The 19,567-nt window shown below is 40.8% G+C and overlaps 1 protein-coding gene across 1 annotated transcript; it reads left to right on the plus strand.

The window, feature by feature from the left end:
• Positions 1-15,435: 15,435 nt before the first annotated feature.
• HYAL1 (hyaluronidase 1) lies at positions 15,436-18,922 on the plus strand. The gene is made up of 3 exons (XM_014068487.2): positions 15,436-16,593; positions 16,903-16,992; positions 17,623-18,922. The coding sequence occupies exons 1-3, from the start codon at positions 15,679-15,681 to the stop codon at positions 17,971-17,973; spliced, it is 1,356 nt and encodes a 451-aa protein (XP_013923962.2). The 5' UTR covers positions 15,436-15,678; the 3' UTR covers positions 17,974-18,922.
• Positions 18,923-19,567: the final 645 nt, after the last annotated feature.

Consider the following 19,567-nt stretch of genomic DNA (forward strand, 5'->3'; position numbering starts at 1 on the left):
CTGCTGAATATCACCTGTGATGTTTAAGCTACATACCTACACCAGTTCTAATTTGACAGAGAAGGAAGAACGAAAAGTATAGTCTTTACTGTCATTGTACAAAATAAATACAATGAAATTGGTTGAAACACCCCATTCAGCAGCATTTATAATATCTATCAATGGAAAGGGATAAATTGATGTCATCATCATACTGTTACAATGACAATCAACCCCTATCAATAAGACGTATCATGGGTGTCAGTTTTTCCACTGTTGGTGGATAAAACAGTTGTAGCACTAGCACTGAAATATATTTATTATTTATTCATGAACCACCCATCTTGGTCAGAGAGGGACCCGGGCAGTGTACAATAAAATATTTAAAGATAGAAACCACATATAAAAATTGAAAATTTAGATGGAGGTAAGGATGATTAAACTGTTAAAAATTAGTTTAAAAGCTGAAGGGAGAGGTCTCACAGCTGCCTGGATTCCATCAAAAGGCCGCAGAGCCATGTTTTAACTCTTATTGTATTGGAAATTTCAGGAGAGCTGGTCTCAACCAAATATTGCAGAATATTATCCTCCCCACTAGCTCAATTTGGCAGAGAAGTCTCTCTTCCTGAATCCCACCAGTTGGAGTTTTTTAACCGACAGGGTCTGCAACATACCTACTTTGCTTGACCAGGTGGAATGGGCCAATGTAATATGTTAAAAAAAACATATTCTGTAAAAAGATATTTTAAAAATCTTAAACATTGCTTCTGGGCAATCCAGCTTTCAAATATTAAATAAATATCATTTCTTTGTGACATATATATATAACCCCTGGTATGCCCCAATTATGGGAGGAAGCTAACTGCTTCCATTATCTGTCTATCGGCTCGTCACAAGAGTCCATCACGACAGAAACCCAATATTTTTACTGTTGCCTTTGTTACATTTGTTGTATTTGTGCTGATAAATAAATAAAGGGAGACTAGTATAGATCTATTTCAAGCTATTTAGCTCTCATCAGCTAGCCATACCCTTACTGGGATTCGATGCAATACAGCACAGGTTCGAATCCCAGTAAGGCTATGGCTAGCTGATGAGAGCTAAATAGCTTGAAATAGATCTATACTAGTCTCCCTTTATTTATTTATCAGCACAAATACAACATATATACATACATACATACATACATACATACATACATACATATATATACACACATATACACATATATATACACACACATATATATATATATATATATATATATATATATATATATATATATATATATATATATATATATATATATATATATAAACACACATACATACATACATACATACATACATACATACATACATATATATAGAGACAAAGACTTCCACTACTTTCAAGGACAGGCAACTTGTGCTGACACTTTTGAGGCAGTGCATGGAGGGGCGGGGGGTTTGCCTCTTTTGCTTTGTACAGAAATTTCCTGTTCCCAATTTTCCAGCTCCAGGGAATTGGGAAAAACAGGTGGTTGCCTTTTGCTGAGCCAGTCTGCAGAAGAAAATGGATGGGGCTCTGTGGGCTGCCAGTAAAGGGGGCAGAAGGCTGTACGTTGCCTTGATATCATTCAGCAAACAATCAGGGATTCACTAATCTTAGTGCCTGCTGGATCTGGCAGAAAGCAAATCCTGAGTCATATAAATAATCCCATTTGAAAAGGGCCAGAAACCTTATTTTCAGCCCAACCCTATTCCTTGCTGATATTCAAGCTGAGTACTCCAGCCTGTATGCAGACAGAAGGGAACAAAGTGTAAAGCATTTTTGGGCTTTCCCAATTAAGATGCCAAAGATGGCTGGGTGAGCTACAAGGTGTTTATGTTAGGGAGATCAAATTTTCTGTAGCTACAAGAAAGAGCCCCAAAGAAGCAATTGTGAAGAAGAACGGCCCAAGAAAATACACTTGCTGGCTTAATCCATGAGGAAGAAGGTGAGTTGCAAAACCTTCTCTCACAAGTGATCATTACCCTGAAATCAGGCCTGGGGTAGAATAGCAATAGCAATAGCAGTTAGACTTATATACTGCTTCATAGGGCTTTCAGCCCTCTCTAAGCGGTTTACAGAGTCAGCATATTGCCCCCACAGTCTGGGTCCTCATTTCACCCACCTCGGAAGGATGGAAGGCTGAGTCAACCTTGAGCCGGTGAGATTAGAACCACTGAACTGCAGATAACAGTCAGCTGAAGTGGCCTGCAGTACTGTACCCTAACCACTGCGCCACCTCGGCTCCTACAAGAAATTGGGCAGGTCAGCTTCTGGGAGCTTTGGCTATGTCCCTGCTACTTGAAGAATGAAGGGCAGGTATGAAGAAGGTGCAGGACACAGTAAGGAAGGCGAGTGTTGGAAACTGAGGGAGGAAGTGGCTTCTATGAGGGAAACAGTAGGAGAATCCCCTTTAGGCAACAGAGAGAGGAGGGAGGGAGGGAGGGATAGAGAGAGGAGGAGGGAGGGAGAGAAAGAGAGAGAGGGACATTTTGAACGGAGCAGGAGAGGTGCCTTTCTGCTGTGAAATGTATACCACAGAAATGAAATAGGTCTTTAAAAGTGGGCAACCAGTTGAGGCATGTCAGTCAGAGGTGGTATTCAGCAGGTTCTGACCAGTTCTGGAGAACCAGTAGCAGAAATTTTGAGTAGTTCCGGAGAACTGATAAATACCACCTCTGGCTGGCCCTGCCCCCATCTATTCTCTGCCTCCTGAGTCCCAGCTGATCGGGAGGGAATGGGGATTTTACAGTAACCTTCCCCCTGCCACGCCCACCAAGCCACACCACATCCACCAAGCCATGCCCACAGAACCGGTAGTAAAATAATTTGAATCCCACCACTGATGTCAGCCCAATGTGGCACATCAGACAAAGAAGCGAATACCATATAGCCAGGACTACTGTTACAGTAAAAGCAGTTAACAGAAGCTTGCAAGTCTGAATGTACTTCTTCATGTGAAGTAGGAATGGGCTTTTCTTGGTCTAGGATCAAGCCCCTCTTATTGATCATTACCTTGGTAGCAGCTCTTCCTCCTGTCCTCCAGGGTCCCTCTATTCCCCTTGCCTTCTATAAGGCATGTCTGAAGGGCAAGCAGGCCATCGGAAGATAACCCCCGCCCCCAATGTTGCAGGTCTTTGTTCCCTTTAAGAGTTTCTTTTCCCAAGCTTGCTTTGTCCTTGTTCCTGTCCTCCCTTGATGGCCTCACACTGCTACCTTTTCACTCCATGGTACTGGAGATATCAAGAATTCCATTTGCCCTCTTGTCTTGCATTTTGCAAAGACACCTAATTGTTAACTCCCCCCCCAATACAGATTGGGTTAGTTTTGATAATAAACTTAGGCTAATAACAGGGACTCAAAGGCATGGTATATAATGTCTTTGCCTTGCTCGTTCTTCTTGTCCCAACCAAGGGAAACAAAATAATACATAGTGAGCACAATCAGAAAAATAAATGGATATAATTGTACCCCACCTCTCTTCCTCCCTCCCTCCCTCATCTCTTCAGCCATAGACTTCATAATCACTGGAAGGTTTAGAGGTGGTCAAGCTTTTTGTAGCCAAGAGCCTTACTTTACTTCTTTTTTTAAAAAAAGAAATGAGAGTAGTAAAAGGGTTGGAGAAGCGGCTCATGTGGTTGGAATAGATCTGAAAGAGCCTTTATTGCTTTGGACCTGTGTGTCACAGGCCTCTTTCAGGACTTTACATTTCATTTTGCAAGTTTCCCACCTCAAGATGGTGAGAAATGGTATTGTCTGCTTTTAAGCCCATGCTCCCAGAGACCCCACAAAGAAGAATGGGGCTTTAATAGACACCCTCCCAGGAGGGGGAGAATTGAAATTCCTCTTCTTCTTCCATTTCCTTTTATCATGTTAATACAGTCACATATCTGCCAGCCTTCCATTGTCTAAGTCTCTCAGGGTTGTGATTCTAGCATGGAAAAAGGGGTCACGGGTGACCCCAGAAATTAGTGCCTGCATTCATGGCCTAATGGATACCGTGTCTCTTATTTCAAGATCAGGAGCTTTTGCAACAGACAGAAAACAATGCTATCAATTTGTCTAGAGCCTCGAATAACATTTGTGTGTGAGTGTCTCTGACTTGACAGAAATCCACAACTACTCTCTTCTAAAGTTTCCTTTCTTTTACATCCCCACTATAAGCCGTGTCATCTCAGGAGACTGACTGAAATCTGTGTGACCCTGACTCTTCTGAAATAAAGGTAAAGGTTCCCTTCAGACATATGTGCTAGTCATTCCCGACTCTAGGGGGCAGTGCTGATCTCTGTTTCAAAGCCGAAGAGCCAGCGCTGTCCAAAGACGTATCTGTGGTCATGTGGCCAGCATGACTGGATGCCGAAGGCGCACGGAACACTGTCACCTTCCCACCAAAGGAAGGTAACCTATTGTAAGGACCTATTTTTCTACTTGCATTTTTATGTGCTTTCAAACTGCTAGGTTGGCAGAAGCTGGGACAAGTAACCGGAGACTCGCTCCATTACGCGACACTAGGGATTTGAACCGCTGAACTGCCGGCCTTTCTGATCGACAAGCTCAGCATCTTAGCCACTGAACCACCGTGTCCCTGAAATACCCACTATTTAAATTATTCCTAGGAATCATCCAGCTACAAAGCACCAAGCTACAAATAAACCCTCAACGCTTATGTCCAAGACCAACTCAATTTTCCAGGACCAGAAACTGGCCTTCTGCCACAACCCTATAAAACCATCTAGGAAAAAAAAATACGGCACAAGATGCTGAGAAATAACATGATCCCTTCTTCCATGCTATTTGCAGCTTTACATTTCTTCATGGATCTATCTTTTATTTTATCCCTGCCCATGCTTAGATAGAATATAATATGGGTAGTCCTCGGCCTAACAGCCACAATGGAACCCAACATTTCTGATACTATGTGAAACATTTGTTAGGTGAGTTTTGCCTCATTTTATTACTTTTCTTGCCACAGTTGTTAACTGAATCACTGCTGCTATTAAGTTAATAACACAGTTGTTAAGTGAAGTGCCCATTTGGCTTTATCAAAGGGCACAAAAAATGATCAGATAACCCCAGGACACTGCAACCGTCATAAATACGAGTCAGTTGCCAAGTGGCTGAACTTTGATCACATGGTCACAGGGATGATACAACAATAATTGTGAAAAATGGTAAGAAGTCCCTTTTTTAGTGCCGTTGTAACTCCAAAGCCACTAAATGAACTGTTATAAGTCAAGGACTTCCTGTATGATATATGCACTACCGAAAAATATTAACAGAATCAGTGTTTCTTCTTTTCTCCTGCTATGCCATCACTATGTGATGGGTAGATGCAACAAAAAAGTAATCAATAATGTACACATTATTTAAGTCTAGAACTACCAAATCTGGACTGCACATTTCCAGAACTCAAATCAGTTATCCCTGACATTCAATCCTAAGGAAACTGATGTCCATTGGATCACAAGGAGTCAGAAGCAACTCAATAATTAAACAACTAGAGGTCAGCAGAGTTAATTTCTTTAATCTGTTTGTTGCCACCTAGTGGTCATCTATGCCTTTACAGCTCACTCCAGTAGCATTGTGAAATGCCAGGACATGTGATGGTTTGTAATGAGAATTAACCATGGAGGTCCCTCAGTGCTTAAATAGAGATTCCAGACAAGAGCTATTTCGCTTAATAGCAGCAATTGCTTAATATAAAACTGTGTTGATGCATTATTTGCAATCCTACATGGGAGTGTATTAGAGGCTTCTTCTATAAGTTGGATAAAATGGCTGCTAGAATTGATCAGTATTCTCTTAAACAAAACGATGTGAGCTGCTTTGGAAGAAAATAATTATCTCAAATATAGAATACATACCCAAAGGTTGGGTTCAAACTTCATGGTTAGGAGAGTCTCTGTGAGTTGGGAAGCCATGGTTTAGGGTAATACATGGATTAAGCAATTGTGGTTTATACAATGAACCACAAATCCACTATAATTTATATCAGTGTTTCAAACACGGCAACTTTAAGATGTGTGAACTTCAACTCTCAGAATCTGAAGTCCCCACATGCTATGTTTGCCAAGTTGGAAAAAAAACCCACTGATTTAGATTATTTGCAGTCCCATCTAATCAACAAAAGAGTAAATCTAATGGGCCTCTTTTTATCTTCAGTCTGACAGGAACCCTAAGATCTAAGGACTTTAAATATTGACCTAGTAATAAAAGAGTACACATCTGATAGCCACAGTTCCCTGCTGGGAAGAACTTGGAGCCTTTGGTTTCTAAAGCACAATTCTCCTGGGAGCCTGTTTTGATGGACTGGGAAGGGAGAGGTCATTTAAGAGCAATAAGAAATATCCTGTAGCTAGCCCTGTAGTTAAATAGCAAGCAAAAAAGAAACAATGGGATAGGCGAGGACACGGAATAAGATATTCAGCTAAAGCATTTGCCCAAAAGTTCCAAGAGTGGGTGACACCTACCTGCCTACATTTATAGGGAGAATTCAGAAAACTCAGAAAAATGGCAAGATGCCATTCTTCTGGGAGAGCATCTTCAAGCCTTTCCCTCCCATCCACATGTATGGAAAGGTTATTATAAAATTGCCAGAAGAAAGAGAGCAGATCTATGGGCTCAAGTTGGGGTGCTTTAATTATGGCATTAAAGGTGCATAATGCTGCCTTGGATTTTTTTTTTTGTCCTCCCCCATTGTCCCAAACCAATCTTGATTCCTTCCAAAACTGCCATCAAATTACAATTTTTAATATGCAAAAAAAGGGGGGAAACTGCATTGGAAACAATTGTAATGAATCTAATGTAATCTGTTTAACTGGAATATTACTTATATTTACTTATTCAAATACCTTATCCTAGCCGTGGCGAATTCATCCTCCCCTTGTTGCTTATTTCTTGGAACAGGTCAGGTATTGCTCTGTTGTCTTTAGTGGGGGGGGGGGGAAACCACATACACATTTTAAAAAAATAATATATGGGATGCAGAGGTAGTATTCAGCAGGTTCTGACCGGTAGTGGAAATTTTGATTAGTTTGGAGAACTGGTAAATACCACCTCTGTCTGGTTCCACCCCATCTATTCTCTGCTGCCCGAGTCCCAGCTGATTGGGAGGAAATGGGGATTTTACAGTATCCTTCCTCTGCCACACCCACCAAGCCACGCCCACAGAACCAGTAGTAAAAAAAAATGAATCCCACCACTGATGGGATGTATGTGTTGCTTTCCTTGATGCACTGTATATAGATTTTCCTCTTTCCTCTTTATCCCCACCACAACCTTACAAAGTACCTTGGGGGAGGGAAACAAAGGGCCCCCAGTCACCCAGAGTATCTCTCCAGTACTAGCTCAACATTCAACCTTCTTTCTGTTCCTACTATCACAACAACATTCTGAATGCTTGTCAAATACGCTTGGTCGCTCAATCCATATTCCCACAATCCCATGCCATCTGGATCATATTCAGAGCCCTCTGCTGGAAGTGCAGAAGAGAGTCTATTATTATTGGTGGATTTTTTTTAAAAAAAAAATAGGGCAGCTTTAAGGAAGAAGGGTGTGAATTGGGTCTGGACAACAATAAGGTTTATCATCTCCTCAGAAGCATCTGGTTAAAGTGAAATCTTTCCCCAAATCTAGAGGAAGTCTGCATAAATTAACCAGGGGAACTTTTGCTTTAAAAAATAGCTACTTTGATAGAGAAATAGTTTACCAGTCAAGCCAAGAATTAGTACCAGATTTTTTTTAATGTAGTGTCTTCTAAATTGTCTTATTTTTCTGAATAAAATAGTAAGTTGTGTTCAATTCAGTTCTTATACATCCTTCAGCCTGTGCATGATTATACACGTTTTTATGTATAATCTTTTAGGGTTTCTACTATTAAATTGCAATATCTTCCAACTATAGGAAAATATGTAAGCAGACCAGTAATTTTCCAGGAATACTATATTTCCCTTTTTAATTTCCTTTTAAGTTGCCAACTGCATCATTCAGAACTGAACAGTTATCTTTTCCAATCTGAATTTAACTTTTAAAGTTAATGGCATTTGTATTTTATCTGCTTAAATAAAGTTTGATTTTGTTTCACTCTGGTAAGAGTGGTCTGTCTGCCAAAGAGGGAGGAGCTGAATAACCTAGTCATTTGTCTCCATGCCACCTGGCCAAGACGTTATGCCACTGAGAATATTTCTCTTTTTGTATTTCTACCCTTTAATCCTCAGAAAAGGCAATGCAGGGAGAGAACTCACACAGAAGTTGGGGTAGATGCCAAGTGGAGCACCTCCAGAAAGTTACCCCAGAGCAGGAAGCAGGGCTAGAGTATGAAGACCCAAAGGCTCCGGAGAGAACTGAGACCTTTAGTCTTAAAAAAAGCAATCACACTTAGGTATATATAACATTACACAGTGCTTTACAGCCCTCTCTGAGTGGTTACAGAGTCAGCATGTTGCCTCTAACAATCTGAGTCCTTATTTTAGCGACCACAGAAGGTGAAGGGCTGAGTCAACCTTGACCCAGTCAGGATCAAACTTGTGTCTGTGGACAGATTTCCCTGGAATCCTGCATTCTAATTACTGTGCCACCACCTGAATAGCAGTGTTTGTCAGATTTATGATGTGTGGACAGTATGCTACTTGGAGAATTCTGGGAGTTGAAATCATTTTTAAAGTTGCCATTTCTGGGGGCGGGGGATCCACATATACAGTCTCAGGCATTCTACTACAGTTTCTATTGAATTTTCAGTCATATTTCTTCCCAAGGAAAATTATCTAATAAAGCTTTTGCAAATCCTCTTGTCCCTCTCGTTAAAGTATAGAACATAGATCAAAATATAAGTCCTGGGTTAAAAATAATTTAAAAATAAAGATAGGACAGTTGGATCTGGAGATGGTAGGAGATTTCTTTCTGCAGGCAAATACCGGCTGGGAAAACCTTTGTCAACCGATTTCTTTTTATTTGGCAGCTCACAAAGGAAAAGCCATTCAGGAGATTTAAGGGGCAAGATTCACAAGCATCCTACCGTATTTGTTTGGGTGGGGGGTGGGGGAATGCTAGAATATTTAAAACTGGAATCTTTAGAATTAGAATCACGATACTGAAGTGAGCAGCTTGTACTTGGCTACCTAACAGTCCAGCCAGGGTGGCATATTGCAAATTTAATCTGGTGTGCTTTTGGAGAGCTGGACAGAAAAGAATCCCATTTGTAACAGCAGTAATTTTGGTAATTAAGGGCAGCTGTGCATAGTATAGTTGATCCAAGTGAATGCTAGCTAGCTGGCTTGAATCAGCTGTTCCTCTTTGCCTGCTTCTCAACTTCAGTTTCTCATTAGCAAGCCCTTAAGAGCCTTCCCCAATATGGTGCCCTCTAAGTGTGTTGGATTACAACTCCAACATTCCTGGGCTGGATGACTTTTGTAACTTGAGGGATAGTCAGATTGATTATGGAGTAGATCTAACCTTGGAAAGCACCCTTCTTAAAGACCCAAGAGATATCCCAGCGGAAGTAAAGGTAAAGGTTCCCTTCACATATGTGCTAGTTGTTCCTGACTCTAGGGGGTGGTGCTCATCTCCGTTTCAAAGCCGAAAAGCCAGCGCTGTCCGAAAACGTCTCTGTGGTTATGTGGCCAGCATGACTTAATGCCGAAGGCGCACGGAACGCTGTTACCTTCCCACCAAAGGTGGTTCCTAATTTTCTACTTGCATTTTTACATGCTTTTGAACTGCTAGGTTGGCAGAAGCTGGGACAAGTAACGGGAGCTCACTCCGTTGCACAGCGCCAGGGATTTGAACTGTTGACCTTTCTGATCAACAAGCTCAGCGTCTTAGCCACTGAGCCACCACGTCCCTTTCAGTGGGAGTAGAGTTGCTTTTATTCTGAAGGCAACCAGCTTCTTTTTCAAAAGGAAGTGGATTGGACTCAGTGCTTAAATCATCTCTCTTGAAAGGTCCATCTTTAGGATGGAGATTCAGGTCCTGAATTTCCTCTGTGTTATTGAAATGTAACCCTGTTGCTAGAAATAGGGCCATTTTTCAAATCTTGGACTCATGTCGCTTCAACTATCTCCCCCCCCCCCTTTCTAGTCCAGCTGCATAAGAAATGGAAGAGTTCATCTGTCTCTTTTTCAATGCAGATTCACAAAGTGATGTGCAAGTTGTGATTTCTCTTGAACTTTGGCTTGTAATGTGCTTTTAAAAGCAACACAGGATCACCACCACTATAAAATCTAAATGGGACTTGAGGGTAAGATGATGGCTAGATTAGAGCCACATTCCGCACAATCATTTTAAACCAACGGATTGTTGTAACCTCAACAAATGAGGCCAACCATGTTTAGCATTTCATGCTAAGTTAAACCCAAATAAAACACTTTATAGGAGTTAGCATGTTGTACTAACCAACTTGTAATTTCAAGGGCAGCACAATCACTGTCACAACAATTATGTCCATTGCTATGTTTTTTGAAGAAGTAACATATTTAAACTTTCTACCCTACACTGCTTCTTTCGGTGCTATAAAATCCAACTACCTAGGGTAATTTTTCCATAAGACAATTGGAACCATTATTTATTATTTTGACAAATTGCAAGTTATAATAGTTCTAATAAGGCCTGGATTCAAGAGATGTGCATCCGCTTTAGGAAGGCAATTTTATCTATTAGTAGTCAATAACCAGATGTTGCCCAGATATTTATTTATTTGGGGTGAAATGTCCAGACCAAACGTAATTTCTAATGTTGGATTTCCCCCCTTACCAGACGGAGGCCCCTTGTGGAGTACTGTGAAGCCGTTACCATAGAACTCCACTGCACTGTACAGTAGAAGTCAGTACAGCAGTACAGCACAACAGGCTGTATCTTAACAGAACATACACCCAGAGAGGTGTTAGGGGTGTCTTACCCCCCACAGTATTTGTTTCCAGAGAATAAGTCATCTGTGTACCAAGTTTGGTTGAAATTGCTCAAGGCATTTGAGTTGTGGTGGAACAAACACACACAAACACACACACACACACACACAGCCATATATATATGATTTTGAAATCATTTTTCAAAAGTGATTCAGTAAATAGTTCTGCGGTAGAAATTTTATGTTATTTTGTAATATTAAGACAATTATTATGCCCTAAGATAGATTTAGACATTTGTTTGACATTTGTTTAAATGTGACACATAGTAATGATGGGTTTCCCCTTTTCCGCTCTTTATAGTTTTTCTATTTCTTTCTGAAAAACTTGTTAATAAATTATGATGAGCAGGCCCACGAAGACGCTGGGAACATTCCTCCAGGCCGCCAAACGTCTTCCCAAAGGCTGCCTCTATTCCAGAGAAGAAAAGGTTAAACTCAGCCTCCCCATCTGTACTTGACACCCCCCCCCCACCGTCTGTCTCCAGAAGCCGGGGAACGTAATTGTTTCCTTGCGCAGAATCTCTCCTGCCCCCTCCTCTCCGCCAAAGCCGGGGGGGGGGGGGGTGTAGGAGCTTAATAGAAACCAGACTTCTAAGGAGAGGGAGATTTCTTCCGCGCCATCACTGTCCGCCTCGAAGTGCTTGGCCAGCTGTTTTTCTCAGGATGCAGGGAACGGAGGAGGCGAGAGCTTTGTGCTGCCCTCTACCGATCAACACCCAGGGAAAGGCGAGCTCGCTTTCCTCCGGAGAAGCGGGCGGTGCCGATTCCCCGTCCGTGGGGCCGGTTTTTGTTCCCCCCCCCCGCCGGATTTTCGCTGCCCTACTGTAATAAACTTTCTTAAAACTTGATGCAGAATGCGGATCCTTCCCGCCTGGGCCGAGATCGATTCCCCACTGGGGGAAAGCGAATCGGGACGCCCAGCGGGCCAGGAAGGCTGAACCCGCCCGCAGCAGCGACTGCGGATCCACGTCCCGGCTCTCGCGTCCTTCCCTGCCCTAAGCAGATGTGGGATTTAAAGCGCCACGAACGACCTCCCGGGCCGCCTTCTCCGATATAGAGCTGATTAGATTAGCCTGGAAGCTTTCGCAGCTTCTCTGAGATGCCAGACTAGCGTGCGTTCACGTGCCTCGTCCACTCGTGTTGGAAGTGACGTCCCTTCTTAGCCCTTATAAGTTTGGCAAGCGGGAGGGTCGCGCGTCATTCCTCGGCTGGACAGGCGGGTGAGTCGCTCGCGTGTTCGAGGCATTTGCTGGCTGGTTGTGAGTTGCTATTTCCCTCCGCCTGGGAATCTCCCCCACCCCCCCTTCATGGCAGGGAAAGCCAAAACGATTGGCAGCTTTGCAATAGTGGCGAATAATTGGCAGGCTATTCTAGATGGGGCCGAGCGATTACTAGGAATTTCGGAATTCCATGAGGCAGTTCGAGAAGGGAATAATTTATTGCGCCCACCCGCGCCCTATTCCATCTTTAAACCGAGGTATAAATGAAATGTTTGGTTTCCCAAACCACGGCTACAGGAGCCCAACCTGAGAGCCCTAGGATGTAATTACCGCTTGTCGGAGCTAAACCTAGCTAGTGACTTACTTAGAGCTTTAGATACGATCTAAATAATATACCATTTCCTAATCCTTGTAAGGCAGGGAGCTGTGCTGTATAAAGCCTCGGGTACTTTTCAGTCATGCTGTGTATATTTTAAAGATATTTTAAAGATATTTTAAAGATATATAAATATATAAAAATGAGACTTGGCACATGATTTAGGGTTTTTCAGAATGTGGTTGTTAATATACAGTATAATATAAACAGGGCCACAGCAATGATGGTTACCTCTATGCAGAGATCCAGCTCAAAAGAGTTAATAGTCTCTGCTTCCATTGGTGTCTTTATGAAAAGGATTCTGATTAAAGGTACATGAGGCTCTAGGTGATTTTGCCATTGTGCTCCAAAGTATTTTATTTCATGTTTAGTGAGATTGAAAATTTAAAACCAACACATCTTGAATCTTCTTGCCTCTTTCTTGGATATCCTGATGAGCACTTCTTCCATTCTAATAAGATGCGAATACATTTGTTCATTATGTGGCTAGCAGGAAAACAATTCAATGGTTTCCTATAAATTGGGAAATCCTGTAAGATTGTTAATATGGGCCAATGAGTTTAAATGTTATTTAAATATGTGAACATCTTCCAAGAGCCAAGCGAGGAAAAGTGGATTACCTAAATTAGGAAAGTTTGTTGCCCACAGAAGCTGTTGAATTCCAACTCTGATCAGCCCATTTTGAATTATGGAAACTTATAAAGGCTTTGCTCCTCAAATGTACGTAAATGAAACTGAAATATGAAAAACAAAGTGGTCAGTTAATTCATATTCTTTATTTTTTTTATGAATAGTGATTGGATCTTTTTGTGCTGAAAGATCAGATGCTGAGAACACTTTTAAGCAACTCCTTTTCCCTATTCTTTGTTCGGACATTTTAATTCTCAAATGATTCTAGTTTTCCTGCGTCGGATTCTCCCTTACTTTCCAATAGAGGGGAAAAAGGGGAAATGTCTGGAGTTGGAAATTGCTATACAATAAATTTCACCATATGTATATCCCATTTTTATAAACATCTCAAGTGGCAAACATATCTGACACACCTTCCCATTTTCTATGCAACAACTACTCTGAGAGGTAAGTTGGGCTGAGAAAGAGTATGGTAACTGGCCCAAGATCATCCAGCTAGCTTTCATGGCTAAGGTAGGACTAGAATTCACAGTCTTCTGGTTTTTAGCCTGGTGCCTTAACCACTGGACCAAACTGATTCTCTATAATTGTGCCAAAGTTTAAAGAAGAATCACAATATTCGTTTTTTTTTAAATTGGCTATTCTGCAAGAATAATTTTGACTCTTTTCTATTAAAATAAATGGCTAAATGTCTTTCAGAATAACTTTGCTCTGGTTTGTTCTCTGAAGCCTAATGTGAAATGCTATTCTTTCATAGCTACTTACAATTCAGATAGAAGTAGTGTTGCATTATAGGAGTAATATTGGAAACCAAGGTGACTGTCTTTGGCCACCTGCAAATCCAGCCAAATTTACTATTTGCCTATGGTATCTATGTTTCTCTATTAATTACAGTATGTCCTAATGCCAGCCACTGCTTAATGTCCTATGTTTGTTCATAGCAGTGTTATCTTTATGTTAGTATGCATTTCTTAGGGCAAATCTCTTCCCTCTTGAACTTACATATGGTGGCAGAATCAAATTTATAGCATTTCAAAGTTACTGCATAACTAAATTGTGACTACTAAGCCTAAGGAACAATAGGGAATTGAGAAATTGTAGGTCTGATTAATTGATCTCTTAGGAACATCAGGCTTAGCTAAGGGTTATGTAAAGATTTTGGTCTGGCAAAACTTTAGTGGTATAAGTTTGTAAGGAGATGTGGAAATTTGGGTTAATTAAAAGGCAGCAGCTGGGATCTATTTTATGCAATTCTTGTAACTCGATTCAGCTTGATATTCCATCCCATCTTATGTTTTGGGCATTGGTTCTGCTGATTTAGCAAAATGGCTTTAAAAGTTTGAATTATGAAAGTGGGTGTGATTTATTCAAATTTGAGTTGGGTCACAAACATAGGAGATAATGTGAAACAAGTCTCCTCTCCCAGTATGAAAATAGAAATATATTTAAGGAGACATTGTAAGATTTGGCAAGGTGTGCCAGATATATTCTTGGAACATTTGCTGCATTTTCTTCAATTTGATGCCCTCCAATTATTTTGTACCACAATGCTAATAGTTCCCAGCCAGTTATAAATCATGCTGTAACAAAAAAGTAATTGAAATAATCTAATCCTTCCCCTGTTCTACACTTCTATTTTAGCTCTTTCCTATTTTCTCCATAGGAGATAGCTTTTGATGTATATTCAGCTGATTTAACCATTTCTTTCAACTGACACCTCCCTATTATGACCTTTTCCTATTGGTGCACTTTTCACAAGATGAGAAGTGACTGCCTCCAGAAAGTCATTAATGAAGTTTTGTTTGGGAGAGAACCTAAAAGCAAAGAGGGATATTATTCATTATTTTAGGAATAGTAAGCAGTATAGGTAAGCCTTGACTTAACAATAGTTCATTTAGTGACTGTTCAAAGTTACAACAGCACTGAAAAATGCAACTTATGGCCATTATGACCTTTGAAGCATCCCCATGGTCATCTGATGAAAATTCAAATATTGGCAACTGACTCATATTTATGACCGTTGCTGTATCTCAAGGTCATGTGACCCCTTTTGTGACCTTCCCACAAGCAAAGTCGATGGGGAAGCCAGATTCACTTAACTGCATGGCAAGAAAGGTCATAAAATGGGGCAATTTTCACTTAATAAATGTCTCACAACAGAACTTTTGGGCTCAATTTTGGTTGTACGTCAAGGACTACCTGTATCTGAGCTGTTAACCAAGGTCACTGGAAAAGCAAAGATTAAAAAATTAACATTGAATCCCAGCAACATCAAGGTTCCCAGAAGGACTTCTGTTTCTTTGCCATTTGATTATGCTCTGGATGAACCTTGAATGGTAGATAGAAAATGAAAGGGTAGGTAGGAATTTATGGTTTATTCTGTATTGTTTCCTCTGACAGTTATCTAATCCTCTTGTTGGTGAAATTATTTTCTCCGTTTACCAGGAAGAACTACAGTCATTCTTTTACACAATTCTGCCTGAAGCCACTGGCATTGAAAATCAGAAAAGATTTGAGCATTTAGCTGGAAAATAGGTTGCAAAATGGAGATGCGCATGGAATACTTGACTTTGTGGTTCTGCTTACTAAATGTATTTCTAATGGTTTGGAACCATAACATGACTGAAGGATCCCCAGCTATTTTGGGCCACCCATTCATCTCAGTCTGGAATGCACCAACTCAAATATGCCAAGAAAAATATGGAGTATCGCTTGACTTGAGAATTATTGATATAATCGTCAATCCAAATGAATCATTTATAGGGAAAGACATTACTCTCTTCTATAGTAATAAATTTGGATACTATCCATATTACACTAAGGATGGTGTTGCCATCTATGGCGGTCTCCCTCAAAATGCTAGCCTAAAGGCTCATCTCCAGAAGATTGAACAAGACATTGATAATACCATTTTGGATGTTGGCTTCAGAGGTCTGGCAGTGGTGGACTGGGAACACTGGCGTCCCTTGTGGATTCGGAACTGGGGTTCTATGAAAATTTATCAATATAAATCCATACAGTTAGTTAAAGAGCAGCATCCTGATTGGCCTGCTGACAAAGTTGTCAAAGCAGCCCAGTTAGAATTTCAACAATCTGCTTGGGCGTTTATGAGACAGACGTTGGCCCGTAGTGAAACCCTGAGACCGAAGGGCTTCTGGGGCTTTTACGGCTTCCCCAATTGCTATAACAATCAGTACCAATACACCAATTATACTGGAGAATGTCCCGAGATTGAGAAACAGAGGAACAACAAATTGTACTGGCTCTGGAAACAAAGCCGGGCTCTCTATCCCAGCATTTACCTCCCCCAAATTCTCAGACTGACTCACAAAACTCTTGAATTTGCTCGTCATCGAATCCAGGAGGCCTTCAGGGTTGCGAAGTGGACACAGAATGACATCCCTGTCTTACCTTATACTACCATTGTGTATGAGTTTACTCATAACTTCCTCACACAGGTAAGCAATTTTCATGTCTGGCCCAGTGCAAGATTTGATAAGCCTTGTTCAGTGGGAATTCGCTGGAAAACATTACATGGGAATAAGAATCATGGACTTTTTGTCCTCCCATCCCTTAGGGTGGGAAAAGTAGACTTGAAGCCTAAGTCCATAATATTTAATTTTCCATCAATAACACATAAGTTGTCCTGTTAGTGTAGAGCCAATGCAGTCCTTTTAGATAGTGTCTATTGTGCCAGAGAAGGGGTGCTAACATTCAGATCCTAAACATGTTGTGTTTGAAATTACCTTAATATATTTGTTTTGCAGGAAGACCTGGTCCACACCATTGGTGAGAGTGCTTCTCAAGGTGCTGCTGGAGTTATCTTGTGGGGTAGTTCAAATTTCAGTAGATCTCGGGTGAGTGTGGCAAAGAAGTCAGAGCTGGTCAGAGGACCATATGAGGCTAGGTAGGGGAATTTCAAAGGTTCAGATTCTGGTAAGATATATTATTTGGGTGAAGGCCTTTCCAACTTTTCTTTTTCAATCCGTACATTGTGGATGTGTAATATATTTAGTTACGGGATAAACAAAGTAGATGACCATCCAGTAGATGACTTTTGTCAGGTCTTTGATGAACAAATATGTACCTCGAGGCTGTTGGTTTGATAGTCAATATTCCATATGTTGGTTTGATATTCAATATTCAAACACATTTCAATATGTACCTTTGGTTCTGCTGGACTTCTCAGCAGCATTTGATACAATCAACTAAGGTATCCTTCTGATTTGTGGTTACTTGAGCAGGATGGTGTGGAAACCAAAGAATGGTCAGGACCTTGTCTACTTCATGGAGAGATGCTTCTGGGATCAGTCCCTCTAACTCCCCCCCCCCCACACACACACATTATTCAATATATATATCTCAAGTTAAGGGGAAATAGTCATGGATGGAACTCTTGTGGAAAATGTGTTCTGAAGTAATATGATCATTGCAGACAATTTTTTTTAACTCATTTTTTTCTGGGCCTGTTTTTTTGTACCTTACAGGAAGCCTGCCTTGAAGTGAAGAAGTATGTGGACACGCTCCTTGGCCCATACATTATGAATGTGACCAGTAGTACTAAGCTTTGTAGTAGAATACTCTGCTCAAAGAATGGCCGCTGTGTGCGGCGGGAGAATCACCCAGAAGCTTTCCTGCATCTCAATTCTGCCAGTTTCACTATTAGGAAGCATAATGTCACCCCTGGCTTTATTTTGATTGGCCAGATGTCAGTGAAAGATCAAATCAAGATGGCCCAAGAATTCACATGTCAATGCTACGATGGCTGGAAAGGATTGCATTGTGAGAAGAAGTCAATCCACAATGAGGTATTCAATTCCCACTTTCATGATATATAATACATGTCAACAAGAAAAACACAACCTGCAGAATTAGTCTATATACAATTAATGCCTGATCAATATCTGATTACTTTAATATTTGAGAGACTATAGGCTACATTACAGTCAGCCAACTGGTTCAGAATTCTGGTGGCTGTTGTCCCATCATCTATGAAAAGCAGAAGTGGCTGAAAATTGGGCTTCATCTTTTTGCAATAATACGCAAAGGCATCTGCAAACAATTCCTCCCCTCTTCTTCTATCGATTGCAAGCAAAAAATCTTTCTAGAAATGGTTTTCTGCAGTCTCTTTGCTTCTAATACAGTTTTGCCTTGCAGCATAAAAAAGCTGGCATGGTTTTTCTCTTGATCATGATATGAATACTGCATTGACAACAAATGTGCTTTTCTTATGAATATATTAAATTTGCTTTCATTGCCATCTGAAGAGGTAACATCAGTTCAGTGTCATCCTTGTGATGACATGTTGATGCATGCAGAGGGACTCATGCTCGGGAGAAAAGACACACTTCCATTTCTTTGGGAAACCCAGAGTTTATTCTTATAGTTGTCTGATGAGGGCTTTGAAGGAAGACACCTCTGTCACCCAGCAATTCCCTTTAAACTAAGTGCAAATACTTCGGCACACTATTGTTGCGTTGGTGATTTTCTAAGGTTATTAAATGACTATTTTTATGTAAAGACTTTGTGATTCAAGTAAAAGGCCTAATCGGTTATCAGATTTCTGTAATTGAACTGCATGCAGGTATATCTGCTGAGGCTACCTCCAGTTAGATTATACCTCATCTCAATTTTTGGTGTGTTACATTATTCTGCTACAGCTTAGACACTGACTTTGAGAAGAGGCAATACTGGCATGTTACTGTAGAACTGAGCTGATGTATTTATTGAAATCACAAGATTGCTATTTTATTAAGTTATTAAATTAATAATTAAAGGACAATTAAATTATTGAAGTGTTATGCATACATTGTGCCAAACCAAAAGCTAACAAATCAGTGTTACCAAGCAAGAACCAACTACACATATTTTACATATTGAACTGCATTATATCCAGTACTCCATATAATACCAATAAGTGCTATATCCCCAAATGTGTATATAAACGCACACTTGTCAAATATCCGTCTTAACTGGGAGAGATGGTTCCTTTATTTAAGGGGGGGGGGAGAGGTAGAATCATTCTTATTATAAAAGTTAACCCTGGATAATTCTGTTTTCTTCCACCTCAATGGGATAAGAGGCAGAGAGGATGTTTGCCAGTTCTCTTAGGAGCACAGAAGCAGGCTGGTACCTGGGCTGGATACTCCTGTCTGCCTTGTTTAGAGTGCTAGAGAATACACAAATGAGTCATCTCCAGCTGGCTTGGCTGGGTTTCTTGGCCCAGGTATGTGACAATTGCTGTAGGAGCTTTCATGTCATGAGACTCCTTGAGACAGAATAGTATATACCAATACCAATAGCACTTAGACTTATATACCATTCAATAGCACTCTCTGGATGGTTTACAATGTCAGCATATTGCTCCCCAACAATCTGGGTCCTCATTTCTCCGATCCTGGAAGAAGGGAAGGTTGAGTCAACCTTGAGCCC

This window comes from Thamnophis sirtalis, unplaced genomic scaffold (genome assembly GCF_051295495.1).
Source record: "Thamnophis sirtalis isolate CommonGarterSnake01/CBP01778 unplaced genomic scaffold, rThaSir2_p1.2 scaffold_3, whole genome shotgun sequence".
NCBI lineage: Eukaryota > Metazoa > Chordata > Lepidosauria > Squamata > Natricidae > Thamnophis > Thamnophis sirtalis.

What these genes read in the sequence shown, in the direction of transcription:
- HYAL1 (XM_014068487.2), top strand. Translation starts at nt 15,679, where the DNA reads ATGGAGATGCGCATGGAATACTTGACTTTGTGGTTCTGCTTACTAAAT. An exon ending in CTCATAACTTCCTCACACAG is followed by an intron (nt 16,594 to 16,902) that starts GTAAGCAATTTT and finishes TTTGTTTTGCAG; the next exon opens with GAAGACCTGGTCCACACCAT. An exon ending in CAAATTTCAGTAGATCTCGG is followed by an intron (nt 16,993 to 17,622) that starts GTGAGTGTGGCA and finishes TGTACCTTACAG; the next exon opens with GAAGCCTGCCTTGAAGTGAA.